The sequence below is a fragment of the Lytechinus pictus genome, chromosome 2, assembly GCF_037042905.1.
Source record: "Lytechinus pictus isolate F3 Inbred chromosome 2, Lp3.0, whole genome shotgun sequence".
NCBI classification, from domain to species: Eukaryota; Metazoa; Echinodermata; class Echinoidea; order Temnopleuroida; family Toxopneustidae; genus Lytechinus; species Lytechinus pictus.
In genome coordinates, this window is record NC_087246.1 from 53,993,392 (window position 1) to 54,012,421 (window position 19,030).

The 19,030-nt window shown below is 35.3% G+C and overlaps 1 protein-coding gene across 1 annotated transcript in view; it reads right to left on the reverse strand.

Annotated features, from left to right (window-relative positions):
- Positions 1–1,330: 1,330 nt before the first annotated feature.
- Positions 1,331–19,030, reverse strand: part of LOC135153151 (26S proteasome non-ATPase regulatory subunit 7-like) — a 40,289-nt gene continuing 22,589 nt past the window's right edge. The window contains exons 2-8 of the mRNA XM_064095177.1: positions 9,726–10,102; positions 8,345–8,437; positions 6,703–6,800; positions 5,634–5,714; positions 4,762–4,853; positions 3,721–3,883; positions 1,331–3,045 (exon numbers count right to left, since the gene is read on the reverse strand). Of these exons, the coding sequence (XP_063951247.1) occupies positions 2,749–3,045; positions 3,721–3,883; positions 4,762–4,853; positions 5,634–5,714; positions 6,703–6,800; positions 8,345–8,437; positions 9,726–9,891 (990 nt within the window). The 5' untranslated portion in view covers positions 9,892–10,102 and the 3' untranslated portion in view covers positions 1,331–2,748. The remainder of the gene's footprint in view (positions 3,046–3,720; positions 3,884–4,761; positions 4,854–5,633; positions 5,715–6,702; positions 6,801–8,344; positions 8,438–9,725; positions 10,103–19,030) is intronic.

Genomic DNA, 19,030 nt, shown 5'->3' on the forward strand with positions numbered 1-19,030 from the left:
TTTACCCATGCATTGAAAGGTATATTGCTTGAAAAATAACTTCACCTTATGTGTCTGGAGGAAAAGTCATACCAAAAAAGGAAAAAAGGAAAACAACAAAAGAAAGAAAGAGAGCAAGGGGGAGGGGGTGGTAAGAACATTTTGAATGTGGAGAAAAATTTGGGAATTGGAAAGAAAGAGAGATGAAGTAAGTGAATGATGAAAATACAATGAGAGAAAAAGAGAAGATAAAAGGGGAGTTTGGTGAGGCGCGAGAAAGAGAGGGAGAAAAAGAGGGATTTGGAAGGGGAGGGATTAGAATGAAGATTTGAAGTGAAGGGAGGAGATATGAATAAGATGCTACAGACAGTAGATTAAAAAAAACTACCAAATTATTGGCTAAAATATTCCCTCATTTCTCTACTCAATTTATCTTATATCTAATGTACCTCACCTTAGTAATTTCATTGTACTATTTTGTGTTTGCCATTCACAAAACACCCTCTCTTTTTTCTTTTTATAAGTTTTTTGTTCATGAAAATTGAAAAATTTGTGGATTAAAATATAGTTTGGCAAGTAAAAAGGCAACACAGACGATATTATCGATAAATATTGGTTTTCAGTTTTTATTAAACTTTTACTAAATTCACTGGTGTTTTTGTAGCAGTTTGATAAAAAAAAGGCAAATTGCCCTCAAATCCCAATTTTGGCTACAGGAAGGGCAATATCACACGTGCCCTCATTCCACACAGAAAACCAAGCTAATAAATGGCTGCATCAAATATTATGGTAGATATGCACCTGTGAAAGGGGGAAGTATATATAGTGTGCTGTTTGGGAGTAACATTATCAATCGTATGTATTCAAGTGCAGGGAATGACTAACCTTCTGCGGTAGAGCTTTTTTTTTTAATAAATATAAAAAAAATAAAAAAATACGGTAGAATATGCATAAGTCGACCTTCCATTAGTTGAATGACCAATAAATCAAAGAATATTTTTACCTTTGATTATTGTCCTGAAGTCAAACAGAATCCAAAGAGATCTGACTTGCACCAATTCACCTGCATTAGGCAACACTGAACATCGACTTACTGCATTCTCTATGGTTCTATGACATTTGGTTCAGAGACAATTGCTTCGCTGTGAATTTCACAAACTAATGGAATTGCAAACTTCAACCCTGGATGTAACAATATACCCTTTCCTGAACCTAAACTTAACAAAACCTTATTTCAATCCTAACCCTGTATCTTAGACAAAACAAAGCCTGGAGCAATTGTCGCCAGAGCAAATGTCGTGTCACCTATTTATCAAACAATACACAATACTTTGACACAAGAATGGACTCATACATTTGAGAAATTTTATTGTTTTGTAACAAAACATAAACATAAATGACATGAGACATAAAAAAATTGAACAATAGCAAACGGTACTATAAATACATGTCTTGGTCGGGCTTATAATGCCAACCCTTACTTTCTTCATACGGTACTTAATCTAAACGAATGACCAAGACTTCAATTATCCAGATACACAGACATCCCTTTACTTCCTTTGCACTATGATTGTGATTTTGTGGGTTTATATGTTATTGTAGTAATCAAAACCTTGTAATTGTGATTACAACAAATATTGAAGAAAGTATATTGATAGTTTTTTATCAATGTGGCTTATTTCTTTTCCTTAAATAAAGAAAAAAATAAATACTCTAAAAAAGACAAATACTAAATGTCTGCAGTTACATACCCGAGGTGATTATCAATCTATTAATCAGATATTTATGCATATCAATTTTGAAGTGACCATCTCAACAATGATTGAAGAAAAACAAAATCGTTTTGAATTTAAAAAAAAGAAAGAAGAAAGATAGAAAGATAAAATAATCTTTCAAACATGACTTGGGGAGATGCAATCCTGAACAAATGTGAGACTCGGAAAATAACAAAACTGCCATTTGAAGGGTATTTCTGAAAAGAAAGTGCACAAGTACAGTATATTCAAATATTCTGTTTATGTTGCCTATGTTCATAGATCTGCCTAATGAAATGTGTTATCGAGTATTAATCATGAATGAGAGCCCCAAATTTGACAGTATATGAGCACCATACCTGAATCTTTAATATTATACTTATTACAAAAGAGTCTTACAGGGCCTATGCACTGCCAATGAAAGTTGATTCCCATAGATTTGTAAGCACCCTGCATCAATAGGTATCAAGTATCTTTTCACTGCATAGACTCTTTAAGTTCATGTTTTCTATTTTGATGCAATGGAATGTAGAAATTAACAACCTACAAATTAAAAATAAATAGTAATTTTTTCTACTTATTTGAGTATAAATTCAAGCTTCAATCCAGCGACATGCATTAGCGTGTATAAATATCTTTGACTTGGACATTTAATACAAAAGCTATATTAACTTCTTGTTCGACGCCCCCCCCTTCTACTGTATACTCATTAAGTTTACCAACTGATAAGGGGGTATATTTGTAGATAGAAATACAATTAAAACAAGCATTCCATCTTCCATGCAGGAGCATTCTTTGATTTTACAATTCTGTATTCAAAATTTGATGAAATAAGTTTGGCTTTACAAGGGAAATTAAACAAATTCTAATCGTAACATGTTTCCAGGCATCCATCAAATCTTGATCACATATCCAAGCTGTCCATGATATGACAATCGTCTTCCGAACATTTTTTGCTGATACTCCATCAAAGAGCCAGCTATTCAAGTCCATGTGATATCCATCACCTTGAAGTCTACTTTTTATCCTTAGACTTGGAATCCTTCTTATCTTTGCTCTTGTCATCCTTCTTCTCCTTATCATCCTTTTTCTCTTTGTCATCCTTCTTTTCATCCTTCTTCTCCTCTTTTTTCTTGCCTTCTTGCTTCTCAAGGTCTCTGTTTTGAATCTTGTTGTTGATGAGGTTGTGAAGAGCGAGGATGGAGCGGATGAGAGAGGCAAGGTAGACCACCAGCATCTGGTCGTTGGTCTTGGTGGTCAGGGATTTGACAAAGTCGCTCAGGTTCACGTCGGGTAGTAGGTTGAATACATCCTTGGGGTAAGACGGAGGTGGATAGAGAGAGAATTGTGAATTTAAAACTCTGGTCTTGGTGACATCCAACATCATATATGTGGTGCAAATAATTAGAACTCTACACAAAGAAGTTCCCTGATAGCACTATGCTGCTATAACATTGCATAAGTAATCATATGCGCTATCACTAGGATGTTGAAAACACTTGCACTGTGTGTGATAAGTGATAACGGCACAGAATGCCATCACTGAACTGATTTGCATCGAGGTACAAAGTTTAATTTACCAACAGAGACAAGTTAACATACACTAGTATTAACCGTTGTTAGACTTGCCAAGTCATAACAAATACATGAGTGTTTACGGAAGAGGGGACGCACGAGATGGGAAGAGTGATGTCGGCCATACCCAGAACAGTCAATTCACTTTAATGACTTATATCATTTGGTAGCTTTCATATCAACCCTAAAAAAAACCGGGGGGGGGGGGGTATTCAGCCCCCTAGTCATTTTATGGTGACTTTTGTTATTTTGTGAGTCCCACATATCTTTGGCACCAAATTTGCAATACCCAGATTAACATTACTTATTACAATACAATGTCTACATGCTTCATGCTTTTCAGATCTACATGTTTGCAAGGAAATACTACAATTATTCAATATTTTCTTGATATCTCTCAAGCACTACTGACCTGTAATTGATAAATGATGGTGTGGTTGATAGGTAATTCTCCTGCTGCAACCTTCTGTAAGTAACCACTGATGTGTTGAATCTGTGATTGTAAACCTTTCAAACCTAACAGCTGAGCTGTAATCCTCTGAGATAATGTACCTACACTTGTGTCTTTGATATCCCTACAGAGAAACAAAGAACAATAATGATTTAGAATATGGTCATGGATGTAAAGACACCATACAATAATAATCGATTTCTAATCAGACATTGTAAGAAAGTTGAGTTGCGATCTATCGCATATCAACTCCAATTTATGTTTTATGTGCATACTGCGTAACCTAAAATCCAACGTTATGCTTGGTTTACAATTAATCACAAGACTTATGCTTGATTACTCAAGCATAATTCTTTTCAGAATTTAGCATAACTTGGGTATAATTGAAAATCTGCAATTAACATGTTTTGACTTTAAATGTCATTATGAATGTAATTCTTAGGTAAACTTGTTGATTGGAAGCGACCTAAATCATTCAACATAGACAAGGCATGGTATTTATCATTCAACAAGAAATCAACATGATTCACTTTCTTACTATTAAATTATCAGGAGCCTGTAACGCAAAGCTAAGCAATGATCCTAAAACATTTTTCTACAATTGATTACGTTGACTACAATGTACAATCAATCGTGAAAATTAAGCGTACCATTTATCACCAACCTTTGTGTTACGGCACCCAGGAATATAACCTCAAAATATATCACTATGTTACAACAAATAAACATAAACAAAGAAGTAAAATCTCATTGCTTAAAATTTTAATAATAAACCTTTGGGGGCATATTTTAAAAGAAAATTACAGGAATTCTTCACGCTAGTCCTTTTCCTTTTTTTCTAACACTTCATTATTTTACTGTATTTTCATTTTCTCTACCTTGTATTGTCGTTCTTTCTTGCCATTATGTAAGTTCTCAATTACTTGTATAGAGTAAAATAAATGAATGGAAATTTTTTTTGTAATGATTGCTGTAAGTAATTGTTCAAGGTTGTAATCTTACCTAAGTAGATGTTCTACTCCTACTTCTTCTGCTTCCTCTGCACCCATCTCACTTGGGACGTGTTCAAACGTTTTACTCGTTGGTGTCCCATCCTAAATTATCAGGAGAAAAGTAGATTTAAGGAGTATAACTCTATTAACATATTATGCTAATGTTGGTTTATCTAATCTGATGTACTTTGGAAAATCTTATTTGTGTAATTCTATTGAACAGCATATTCAATTTCATTTATAATTTTGTAAAAAAAAAATTTCAGGGAGAAAAGGGTGAGGATCCAAAATAATGTAATTGCAGTTGAGGAGTCATACTTACTATTATCATACAAATGATGCACAGAAGTGAGTGCATTGGTAGGTTATGTGAGCATAAGGTAAATATGGAACTGGGTTAAGACTAGTTTCCATAGTTACTGCACGCTCACTAGTTCTACCGATGCACTATAACAATGATTTTTTTTTTCTTCTTTTGTCTGTCATTTTAATTTACCGTCCAATTGGGTGTTTCATCTTGTTGCTCTTGTTGTTGGCTTTTTTCTTTCGGGGGGGGGGGGGGGAGGTGGTATTTAGATGTGTCTTAATTCAGTTTTTAATTCACAAATCATCATTTCCACACAAAAAAAGTTTGAGCCACTGCCAACGTTTCACGCCTGCAGTATACATGGAACAATGAGGCAATTTGGAAAATCATGTTCTACTGTAAATGCATAGATTTCATACTGTACATGTATATCACAGTGAATAACCCTAACCCATCAATATTAATCCAGAACATTAATTTTAGGCAGATGCACAAAAAATGGTGTGATCTTTAGGGCATATTATTTGGGAAGGGGAAGAAAATACTAATGCACATTTTGTTTTGTTTATACTTACATCATGTACTTCTTCTACTGCATAGTAGGCTTCTGTTGGCAATCCCAATTCTTTAGGTTTTGCATCAATGATACATAATACCTATCAGAAGAGGAAGAAAAACAACGATCAAAATAAGCATTGTAATCACACTTTGAAGATACATTCAGAGTTCAAATAATAAAATAACAACATGTTCAGTTAACTCACACAAGTTACATTGGCCAATGATTTTCAGTTTGCCACAAATTATGAAAGGAATTAAAATAATTACAAGGGGGTGGGTAACAGTACAGTAATTCATATCAGAAATTTATAATGTAGTACAATAGTTCAGTTGGTTATATAGAGTTATTAATCTAGAGACAATCTTGTAAAACTATGTTGATGCAATAGTGCCCTTTGGCAATCTGCAGTGCATTAACAAAAAGAGATATATCACTGAGAAATGACCAATCAAGATAATATCCCTATTCTTCTTCTTCTTTAGGGTAGACCTGTATCCTTCACACTTGAAGATTTATACTTTTACCCAAATCCAACTTCTATGGATCAAAATGGTCAAACAAAGTGTCAACCCTGACCAACTTTACCCTTCCATTGAACCTGATTTACATATCAGCTATAGCTGAAGAAAGATATGTAAAATTTTGTAAGTTTGAATGAGAATTATTCATGGAGTCTGATACATCAGCTTGTAGCTTTTGATATTACATGTACAACTGGTGATAATCAATTTCCTCAATAATAATAAATAAATAAAAGTTACATTTGTATAGCGCATTACATTAACATTTCAATGCGCTTTACAATAACAAATTAATAAACATGTATATAAAACTTTACAAAAATCTGAGTTCAACATAATCATATACATTACTGATAGCATATTCTGGTATTATTATTACATCAGTTCAAATTCAATCTATTCATTTAAGTAGGGCTAAGGTGAAAATGTTACGCCCTATCATTGAATACACAAAAATTGCTTAAATGTATGCATCATAATATAGTCATAATAATAATGAAATTATGCAACCTTACCAATATCATGCAACCTTACCAATTGAGAGAAAAAAGAGATACTTACAGAGTTTGGGCAGTATTTCCTGATGAGTTCATTGATTGCAATGTCATTCTGATGAAGCTTTGGTCCTGTGTGGTACCATCCCACTATCTTTTCCCTTGCTAGATTGGACAACATGAAAACAGAGAAAATAATAAATGAAAATAGGAAACAAACCTAGATATATACATACATGTAATGTGAATCAATACAACTATGTGATGAGAAATCAACAGTAATTATTGAGATGCAGTAGGGTTATCTTCTGATCATAACAATCACTTGTCTTTTCAAGGAGTGGATTTGAATGAAGCAACAACGATGTACAGTAGATCTGGGCCCTGTTTCATAAAACTTGTTACAATAACAGATAAAAGCTACTGAAATTCTTCAATCTGACTGGCTGGTGATAAATTTGTTATAGAAATTGCGCATCTGTTATTATAAGTCTCTATGAAACGGGGCCCTTCTATGTATAAAAATAAATGAAAGTGGTTGCAGTAAACACTGTTTTTATTTGAAAGTCTGTAAAATCAAGATTGTCACTACCGTACATCATTGTAGATCTAGATCTTTAAAGGGGAATGAAACCTTTGGAACAAGTAGGCTTGTGTCGAAACAGAAAAATCAAAGAATAAGAACAAAGAAAGTTTGAGAAAAATCAGACAAATAATGAGAAAATTATGAGCATTTGAATATTGCAATCACTAATGCTATGGAGATCCTCCCATTGGCAATGCGACAAGGATGTGTGATGTCACATGTGAACAACTTTCCCTTTGATGGACTATAGAATACCCTCAAAATGTCTCTTTTTGCTTTTTCTTATGGTGATACAAACTTTTTATCCATGATGTATTCTTTAAAAAACTGTATTACATGCCCTCCTACAGAAAGATGTGATAAAAGAGGCAGTTTAAGTGAAATATATAGTAAAGTAATGGGGAGAGTTGTTCACAAGTGACATCACACATCTTTGTCGCATTGCCAATTTGAGGATCTCCATTGCATTAGTGATCGCAATATTCAAATGCTCATAACTTTCTCATTATTTGTCCAATTTTTCTCAAACTTTCGTTGATCTGTTACTTTGATTTTTCTGTTTTCACACAAGCTACATGTATCTTGTTCCAAAGGTTTCATTCTCCTTTAAGTTACATTTTAACTGAACTTTGTGAAATCATGAAATCTAAGCTGGAAACCGATCACAGTGAAAATCACTAACAGTGTATCGTTGTTCCTTGGAAAACAAACCTGGCGATTTCATGCTTGTTTTCTTACACAATCTCTTTAAGAATCCTTTGCCACATTTATTTTTTTTAAATTTAAACAGACAGACACAAGGGTGGTCATTGGATTGGATTCTGTATAACTCATTTGGAAAATCGTTACCAGAACCGGCACTTTTCTTTCATGATCGTTGGCTCCAATGCTGCTCTGTGGAACATGCATTTTCATTACCAATGATAATAATCAGCATTTAGTATGCTCTCCATACTTCATTATATCAGTGTTAACATATAATAAACATTAAAGATAAATGCCAGTCCGCATCGAGATGATGCAATGCAACTTGAAAATATATTCATCCTGCCTACTGAAATGAAGAGGCTTATTCAAATAAGCTTCCTATATGAGATCGTCTTGAAATGAATAGCCAGCTTACCATTGACTTTCTTGAACATTGTGTACATGTTCTCAAGATAATCGTGATCCAAGAACCAAACAGAAGTATCTTTGTCATCTTCATCAAATGGAACTGAGAAGGAGATAGAAAGGTGATTGAACTTGTTATCAATAGTGATTGTTAGGGTATAGACTATTCTTGACGTTTCAAATTGTATATCTATTCTCTTTAGTTTCCTGTACATGTCTCAATCTATGGTGGCTAGCCGGCTAAAGACTGGATATCTATAAAAATAAAATAAAAAGATGGCAGGTCATAATCATCACATAATAAACTACGCATCCAGTTTGCAGATACCCCTCATTTTTTAGCAATCCAACATTTATTTCTCTTCTAATAATTTCATAACTTAAATATTTCACACAGCTCAAATTAAATATTTGAACAGTTTTCCTTTGAATAGGTCAAGACCAGTACTTCAATTTTCATGGTTTATTACTGGAAAATTCCTTGATTAAGCTCTAAAAAACATTTTTTTTTCATGTCCTGAAGTCCTGAACCACAAAGTTAAACTTCAATGATTGTGGGCATAACTGGGAAGACAAGTCCATGTCAAGGTGTCGGGCAACAACATTTCCAGTCAATACGTCCTTGCTTATAATGCCACATTCACAGCCCTCATAATCTGATATCAGTCATGATTATCACGCACATGTATGTTGCAGAAGATGAGTAGAGTATGAAGAGGGGCCCCATGTCTGCGCACCTAAAAATTTACCTAAAGATTAAACATGAATTTATTTTCATTCCAAAAAAAAATCAGTTGATTATGTTCCTTAGTTATATTCTTATAAGTGTGCTCAAAATCTCATTTTCAGGTTGAACAAAGAAGTGGTGCTCCATGTCTGTCTGCGCATCCATTCACTTTACACATGATTCAGAGATTTAGAGGGAAAAGGGTTGCATTTTGAGGCCGTCACATCACTCACATGAAATTCCTGAAATTTCAATATTTTCACCATTTTGAGTCAGATTTTTTAATGATTATCTGTCTATGTATTGCAGGTGTAAAATTTTTGGTCATTGCGTGTCTTCTTATTCGAATTGCACAGATACGCGTATGCACCGCAGACAATGGGTACTGCACAGACTTGTGGGGGACTTTTCCCTACTGAATTGAATCTGCTTTAGTTTTAAGTGAAATTCATTTGGACCAAAATTTAAATGAAATTCCAATTTCAATATTTGTGATATGCAATTATAGGGTCTAACATTACATGTAGTACAATCATGACAATCAATCAACCCACTCCACATATTCTTTGTAATTTCCTAATGTAATTCTTCATTATGCTATAATAAAGGTCTAACGTTGGTTCTCCTATAACAAGTTGTCTAAATCAATGTGATGCATGTTTACCTGCGAAACAATTTGCAATGTCAAGCACTCCCTGTCTCCACGATCCCAGCAAAACGCCGACGACTCTTCTTTGATTTCGTATCCTGTTGAAGTGATCAACAACACTGAGAAGCACTAGTGGATGGACAACCACTTTCTTTATTTCGTTTGTCGGTGCAGACATCATTTACTTCAATTTTAGTGAAAGTTTGAATCGTCAATTTCTCACACACTAATTTTTGCACGTGTGGGTCTGACAAATGAGTTGAAATGAATCGACAATAAAATTTCTTGCAAAATTTGAACACAGATGGCGCTATATTAGAAAGTTGAGCAGTAACCGGGCGCTGACACAGAACATCGTTGGATATGGGAGGCTGGTAGTACAAAAGTGGGGTCTGGAAGTAGTGAGAAAAAATGTTTTTTAAGTTTCAACATCACGAAGTTGTTATCATACTGAGGGTTATAAAAGGATGGGTATGATTTTGATAAACTTAATAAATATAAAAAGCATCACAACAGTGTTTTATTAAATCGGATGAAAAAATACGAAGTTACGAATTTTTCGTAGTCTTCATTGCCTTTTTTTCTATTTCTACTTTGTTGTACGAAATCTTATTTGTAACAAATAAGTTGTAGCGATCATAATCCCACACATTGGATCAGAAGCCAATCCTTTTTCATGGAACAAAAAACTGAATGATTCATGATAAAAATACAAAAGGAAAACAAAAACAGGTTGGGAGAAGACGTTATCTCACCAATCGGACATTGGTGACATGCGTGTAAACTGTTTCAGCAAAATAATGCAAATTTCTAAAATAAATGACAAACAAACGAATAACTTTATGATTACATTGGTTTTGCTAATTTAATTTGACTTATTTAGCAAAAGGAGATGTAAATGTACTTGGTCCGGAATATGTGTTTGCACCATGAAATACTAGGCAGCATGGTCAGAGAAAGACGGGGTGAGCTTTAGGTAATATAACACATTCAGTCACACATCTTTTTTATTTTTTTTATTTTTAGTATCCATGATTCAAGTTAAATTTGTTAATTTTAATTTCGTTCTTCTAGTTCCGTTGACTCGAAAGCGACAGACAATATCATAAACTTTTTTTTTCAAGTTGAAAAAAGAAAAACAAACAAACTTTTCGGGGCAATCAATATTCTTTATTCATAAAATTTTGATTACGAATTTCACGAAAAGAATACCCTTAGTTTCTATTTTATTTTCTCAACAAAAGTTTATAAGATACTATACAGATTAACTGCACCTAATGCATTTGTAGGGCCTACTAATGAATAAAAGAAGAACAAAATCTTATTTCATTTTTTTTTCACTTTATTCGAATCGATTGAGTGTGCTTGTATGTGATTGACTAGAACATAAAAGTTTAGAATAATTTTGTCAATTTGACCAAAACAGGAAGACGTGTAAAAAGGCCGCATCAATCCTATATCTGATTTGGTTTGTTTACGTATCGTTTTATTCCTTGCTCTTGTGATAGGTTGAGGGCTTTAGGCAAGGAATTACCTTGGTTGAGGTAGTATGCTTTTAAATGCATTAATAAATTACATCATACGTGATCTAGTAGATATAACAATGACATAAAGATTACTAGTAATATATCTCTATGAACAATGACCAGGCCTGGTCACTAGATGGCGCTATACCACTTTGGGTTCGAGGCCGACCAACCAAAATGGGCCAAGGTGAAGATATGTATTTCCACATGATGCCAGCGAAGTTGTCCAGTCTCTCGACCTGTTCATGGGCGTGGCCATGGTATTTAATAGGGGGGGGGGTTTCTTTCTAAATTCCATGATTGAATGTCTATCTAGTAGATAGTGGAATTCTCTCTATCCTTTTTCTTCCTTTTCTTTCTTTCTTTCTTTCCTTCTTTCTTTCTTTCTTTCTTTCCCCTCCTTCTTCTTTCTTTATTTCACTACTTGAAAATTAATAGGGACAGTCGCCCCTGTCCCATGTACCGCCACTCTGGGCCGATTTGATATTGTTAATATTTTCCTTTTGGTTCTTTACAAAGGGAATATAAAAATAGGCTTTTTTTAGTTAGTATAGGACCGTCTGAAATAATATTTTTATAGGCATCATCTCATGTGTTGCGTTTTGTTTTCTATCCATTTGGGGGGCTAAGTTTTAATTTTCGAGTTAGCTATCTCTAAACAAGTGTCACAAATCTGTGTGGTTTTATTATTGATGCTTGCTTCATAGTTAGAGTCCACCTTGTTGGCTTCCATCGACACTCAATTAAACGTCACAATGGAAAGTGGGCGGTGTTTTTCCGTACTGCGGTGGTTCGTTCTAATTACCCGTGACCGCTAGAGTCTCATAAATCTCTCGTTTTGAACATTTTCAGCAAAAACCTTTAGAACATGGAAGCTTTTACGGTGTTGTGTCCAAGTGAAAGCGAGAGTAGGTCAGGGAAATTGTTTTAAAGTCTTCAAGCTAAAAACACCAAGTAAAATTGTAAAATTTTACCTAATATTGATTTTTTTTCAATGAGTTTAATAATGCCGACAGTGTCGGTAAAATTTTTATTTGTTGAGGGAGGGAGGGGGGCAGGGGCGTGGGCAAAGAAAGGAAACAATAAATCACAAGATCAAGAAAAAGCCCAGAAAAAATGACAACGCAGATTTTATAATGCGCGTTTATCAAATTATTATTGAAGATTGTATGTAAATGTAAACAAACAGCGATGTTTGTTCAAAATAATGTAAATATGAATTCACTTATCTTCAAATAAATTCTTTAGTCCTCTCATTCAACGTCTGTAATTGAAAACGAGGCGACGACGAGATACGAAAAGAAAGTGAAGGGGAGAGAGCTGGGCGAGGGGCGAAGGGGGGGGGGGGTTGGGGCAACAGGGAAGAATAGAAAATGCCGGAGAAATTGGCGATGGCGAAAACAAAAGGTTTAAGATAGTATGGGGGAGGGGGGAAACTGAGCATGCATTTAATCAAGACGTCTATATATGAGAAAATCTCTAAGACATTGCATACCATTTTATTTTCTAAACACGATGCCAGGCTCAATCAAAGCCGACAGAATGACGTATCTGTTTTGAAAAAAGTTGACATTAAAACGACATTTTATGCCAACATTTCAGACCCCTGTCGAACTTATTATGGTCGCCGAACTATCAAAGGGACTTCGTGTTCTAGCAGTCAACTGTATCACGGAAAGAAACCGTTTTGAATATATTTTCACATTCCTTTTCTCCCATCTCTAATATCACATCAAGCACGATCGCCTATTAGAATTTTCATTGACAAAAACCATCCCTTATCTTTTACTAACCGTATCCACCATCTATTTATGCAAGTTTATTTCTTCTCTCTTCTTCTTCTCCTTCTTCTTCTTCTTCTTCTTTTTCTTTTTCTTCTTCTTCTACTTCTACTTCTTCTTCTTCTCCTCCTCCTCCTTCTTCTTCTTCTCCTTCTTCTTCTTCTCCTTCTTCTTCTTCTCCTTCTTCTTCTTCTCCTTCTTCTTCTTCTTCTTCTTCTTCTCCTTTTTCTTCTTCTTCTGCTGCTGCTTTTCTTATCTTAATTTGATAAAAATTAACATGATTAATGATATTGATGGATACGGAGGCGCTTTTATAATCATATCGTGATCATGACCAGGGGCAGTGCCAGGACATTTTGATATGGGGGGACGACGAGTTAAATGTGGTGTTAACTCATCCTTAATTGAATAACAGGAGTAATTACACTACACAATAACTCTCTTTTTGATACTCTTTCTTCCTCTTTCCTCATTTTAATCCCCATTTCCCCCATTTATCCTATTTTTTTTTTCACTACTTAACAGCTCAAAGGGGAGGGGCGATAACCCCATCCCAGGTAGCGCCGCCCCATATTTTTTTGTTACACATTAAAAAACGCTGATTAGATTTTTTTACACAGCATGGTTGTTTAAACCGTTAAACAACAACTATATGGTTCATTTAGTAAACAGTTTGTATAAATTTTTAAACAGCGATTTTACTACCAGGGAGCTTCTCCAAACTCCCTGATTTTACTGTGTATCAAAATATAATTATGCACCAAAAATACGTTTCTCTAAATTGCTTTCCGCGGTTGTATGACATAAAAGGTATCCTTTTGCTTATCATGCTTATTCGGTAATGTCTGTAGTCACCAACCTAAACATTATAGGGCTATTAATTTTCTCTTCTGCCATTCATAAGTGAAATCTTCTCCTTTTTTAACCCAGCACCAAAGGGCATTAGTGGTGTGATATATTGGGCATGTCCGTGAAACAATGCAGACACACTGTCTTGTTGTGTGGGCTGCCATGTTTTTAACCCGCAAGAAAATCTCTTGGATTTTTATTTTGCAGATGAAAGAAAGCAGTTGCAAAAGGAAGACAAAAATACTTGGAACGTTTTAGAAAAGCTCGCCACCCCCATCGAAACACGAAACAAATCCGCTTGAGGGCAGAATGTAAGAGGTAGCACGCACGTTTTCAAAACCCTCGTCGACATAGGCCTATACGTCATTTGTTTGTTATTATTATATTCTCCTTGTTTCTAAAATTACGGGTGACTGGGTAAATTGGCAAGCTTAAATTGATATTAAAAAAAAATAGACATAAATACGTGGGATATACGCTTCAGTGACGTAATGAGCAATAAAAATGAGGGGGCAAGTATTAGGCAAAATTTTTAAAATGTCACGAACAAGCGGGCAAAAATTTAAAAAAATCTAATTTTGTGTTAGATTTTGACATAGTATCATATTTTACCATTTTCCTTTCCTTTTCCTTCTTTTTCTCCTTTTCACCCTATGGTCGTGATTTTTTCTTTTTTGGTCCATGGCCCCCAAATCTCCCTCCCATCTTCTGTAGGCAAGTGTATAGACCTAGTATTTTCATTAAGGGATAATTATGTCATTAAGAGCATACGCTTTCAAATCTATGATAAAATTAGACATACAATAATCATATATGCCTATTTGTCTTGCCTATATCATGTATATAGAGTTACCAGTGCTGGTAACTCCTTACATAATACTGTCTCTCTCAACGAAGTGAATAGTAATTGGTTCTAACTCTTTTCACTCCATCCGGAGTGACGGTAAGGTCACTCTTTTACCATGTTTACGAATCGAATAACGATTTGTCTCTTAAAAGAAAGTGTGAATCCCCTTCAAATTTTCTTTTTCGAGATATTTTATAAATCATTCTCGTTTTATTTTCCTAGAGATTGAGAGTACGATAGACCGATTTTCCCCCAAAAAACTGTACTATTGTCATCGATAAGGTCTTCGAGAAGATTCAAGACATGTCAAAAATCAGATTTTCTGCAATTCTTGAATGACGACTACTCCATCTCACTCGTCTAATGGTCGACCTCCTCCAAGACACAGCTCGCTCTCCTCAACTCGCTCGTCAATCCTCATCATTTCTTGGCGTCTTCCCTTTCTCATCATCACTCCCTCCATCGCCGTCAGCATCATCGCCGTCTTCATCTATAGTATTGGCAATCAGACACTTCTTTCCAATGATCATCAAATCAAGTTCTTCAACGAACCCACAAGGCCTATCTCTTGCATTTATGGCTAGCGATTGAAGAAGTGGGGTGAAGTTTACCCTGCGGTTGCTAGAGAAAGGAAAGCGGTTGTGAAGGAATTGAAGTGTGTGATTGGATCAAAAAATATTTTTGGGAAATTTACAAACTGTGCTGAATAGAGTTTACGATAGAGACTAATAGCTTAGACGGTGGATGCTTCGCACTGCGCATCCCTCCTCTCCGTCTTCCAGCTGGCGGGCAAAGAGGAGGTAGATAGATGGAGAGAGAGAGAGAGAGAGAAGCACCCATCCAACATCTCTATCAACTCGAAATGAAGAAATAAAATAAAGAAAAACGACGAAGAGGATGGGGGACCGACCTCTTGGTGTTTATTTGTTCGGGATGAAGGTTTTTCATGGCGGCTTATTGCTAGCGAACGACTGTTTGTTTGTTCGAAAAAGAGTTTCATTCTGCCGTGCCATCCGAGCGCCCCTGCTCCTTGTCTTGCCTGTCCTATTCACAGCCATCGTCAGAAACATCATCTCATGTCAGAGAACTTACAAGGTGGATACAAAAAATGTATTCAATTTCTATATTACATTTTACTTTTGCACTTCGTGAAAGCGTTACGAGTTCCTACTATGGAAGTTTGTTTCATCCATTCTCAATGGAAACAAAGTTACACTGATCTCTCACTTAGGCCTATTGACAAATTAAAAATTTACCTGAATTTAAACATTCAAAACAATGAAATATGAAATAACAAGTTTGAAATATAATATTAACAAAAGAATGTGACGGGGTTAAATGTTCTGTAAACTGCATGACTTAGTGGCATTTTTTAATACGAAATGAAGACAAGATTTGAATATAGGGTGCTAATGAAATTCTCGAACTTATAACACACTGCAGATAATAAAAACTTTCAAAATTAATAAATATTTGCCTTGACCAACGGCCGTTATTATAGCCTTCACATTAAAAAAAGATCAAAGAGGTATTAAAAACTATTCAAAGCTTGAAAATGTTTATGAATATATATTATGTTTCCACGAATTGTAATATTTAAAACTGTTACAAAAATGGAAAATATATATTACTTTCCCATTTTCTATATATTGGAAATTCTAATTGCGTGACCCTAATGGTCACACGCAACAAAGTTATACTTTTTGAAATACCCTATAACCCGATTCGATCGTAGACCCGGGGAACATTTTGTGTCCTCATCAGTTTTATTAGCAAAAGAAACTCGAGCCATCGGGTTGCATGATTCGAACGTGTTTACGACTTGGCAGTTGCTCAAGTTTCAACGTCAGCGATCGCCTTCATTGTCGTCGACGAAACTCAAACCGGGCCACTTTAATGATCACGCGCGCTTCCAGAACCAACGTTTAGTGTCAAGGTAAACTGGACTTGACTTTGGTAGAAGCTGGAAAGAGAAAATAATTTACGGAGAAATTATCGAGAGAATGAGTGGGAATAATGAGAGGAATATTGATAATTATTGCTTGGACAGTGGGAGGCCGGGTGGGGGTGTGAGCACGATTAATTGGAACAATGATATAAACCCGAAATGACAATCGATTTTTATATAGGTATGCTTGATGATTTTCTCAGAAGCAGAAATACTTAAAGTTTCTTAATCTTGTTTTAATTTAGAGACTGCTTCTCTTCGTTTACCCGAATGCATCATCTTCTGCTGTCAGTATACCCACAAGATAATCCGTGGATCTAGGGGGAGGGGGTTGGTAAAGTCATCTCATTTTGAGAAGCATTTTTTTTTCTCTCTCGTCAGACTTTTCAATATTTTCATCTCAGGGGCGGCTGAACGTATTTCGTTTTTTTTTTTTGGGGGGGGGGGGGGCAAAGCCAAAAAAGGGCACTTATATGTCAAAATGGGTATTTTAGTGCAATCGGATTTTTCCACTATGAGATTATCATCTGCGTGAAGTAGATGTGTGTTTTGTAGTAATTAAGTTAAGCAAAGCCATTTTGAAATGATTTCTGATTGAAAAGATATATCTGCGAGCGAGCGGTTTGAAAAAAAAATCAAATCTGAGGTTGTAAAACTCGCTTTTGGCCTATCATAGCGCTAATATCTGTTAAAAGGGCATCCTTGCGAGATGTTGCGAGCTCTAACTTTGGACATTTCATGTAATAAGACATTAAATATTTTTTATATAGTTATATACTGATCAGAAAAGTAACCTGTTAAGAACGGAATTTAGTGACTCATGAATAGGATACATATCTCACATTCCAACCTGAAAACTGGACATTCTAAATAAGTGCCCCCTGCCCTGCCCCCGGTTCCGTCGCCCCTGTTTCCATTTCCCATGGTGAATTGTGGATAATATGCCCCTGTTTCTGCCGAGAATACAGATATGATTGGGGGAAATTGTGTAGTATGAGTTACTGCCAAGTTGGTGAACGTATTGAATCAATGTATAGGCGTAGTCCTTTTTACAACTATATATGTCACGTTTGTTAGATTGGTTGTTACGGTCTTCATCGGATCTTGTCATGTTTGATAAAAGCTACTTTTCAAGCTTATTGATATGAAATGCAGATTGTTTTTCAGTGGCGAACCTAGGATTTTCCACCGGGGGGGGGGGGGCAAAACCGTCCGCCAAAAAATTTGACAAGCAAAAAAAAAAAGGTCTTCAATCACATATAAAGGATTTCGTACCAGAAAAAAAATTGACAAGCAAAAAAAAAAAAAAAAAAAAAAAAAAGTCTTCAAGCTCGTCAGGGGGGGGGGGGGGCAAAAAAGGTTTTCAAGCTCATCAGGGGTGGCAGGGATACGTCCTTTGCATGGGTTGTGACTCGTCAGGGGGGCAGACTGCCCCCCTGCCCCCCCCCCCCGTAGGTACGCTAGTGTTGTTTGTTTAATAATTCTTTTATTGCAGCTGAAATGATATGAATTTTAAAGTGATTTTTGTTATTTAGCGATCGGCTAATAAAGGACAAATGATAATCCATTCTCTCATACATAATGAAAAATCAACACTTATTATAAGCGTCATTGTTGTGTTTTTGTTTTTATTTCCTTCTCCCCTCCGGCCCTCACTCCCTGTTACACCCTGATAAAAACTAAAATTCGCAAGTTCTCTCCTCCCAAACATCACAATTTTATTAATTTCATTCTCAGTTTAGAGACTTTTATATGACAAGGGAGATGAACATATGCAATTTTAGAGAGGGACGAGGGTTAGGAAATTAACGTTACGATAGATGATTGCCCCCTGTACGCCCGTATACCCCTCATATTGGGAAGTGATTCAAGACTTGATATGATATGATATGTATTATGATATGAAAACATTGATCGATATTATAAAGTTCTTGTTTAGATTAATCCTGAACTATGTATTATGTTGTATTTAATATTTAAGTCCCGTTTCTTTTTATTTAAATAAAAATCAATAACTTTAAACAGAATATCATGGGGTTAGAAAGTTAGTGAACACCAGGCACAAAATGCACTCCTTCATGTTGAGTGTTGAATACAGACAGCAACACTGCAATGTCGGGCAAGCCCGGAGAAACAAACTTTATTGTATGCAATATTTAATCACCTGACTTCACAAAAAATTCACATTATCAATAACATAGCAGAACTTGAACACCAATTTAGTTCATTTTCTGTTAGGGCTCTCTATATTATGTCTTTCTTACTTCGACATGACTTGACGTAATGATACATGTATATCAGGTAGATGGGATGAGATATTAAAGAGCGATTTCACAAAAAAAGACTAAAAAGGGGAAGCTTAATGGTGA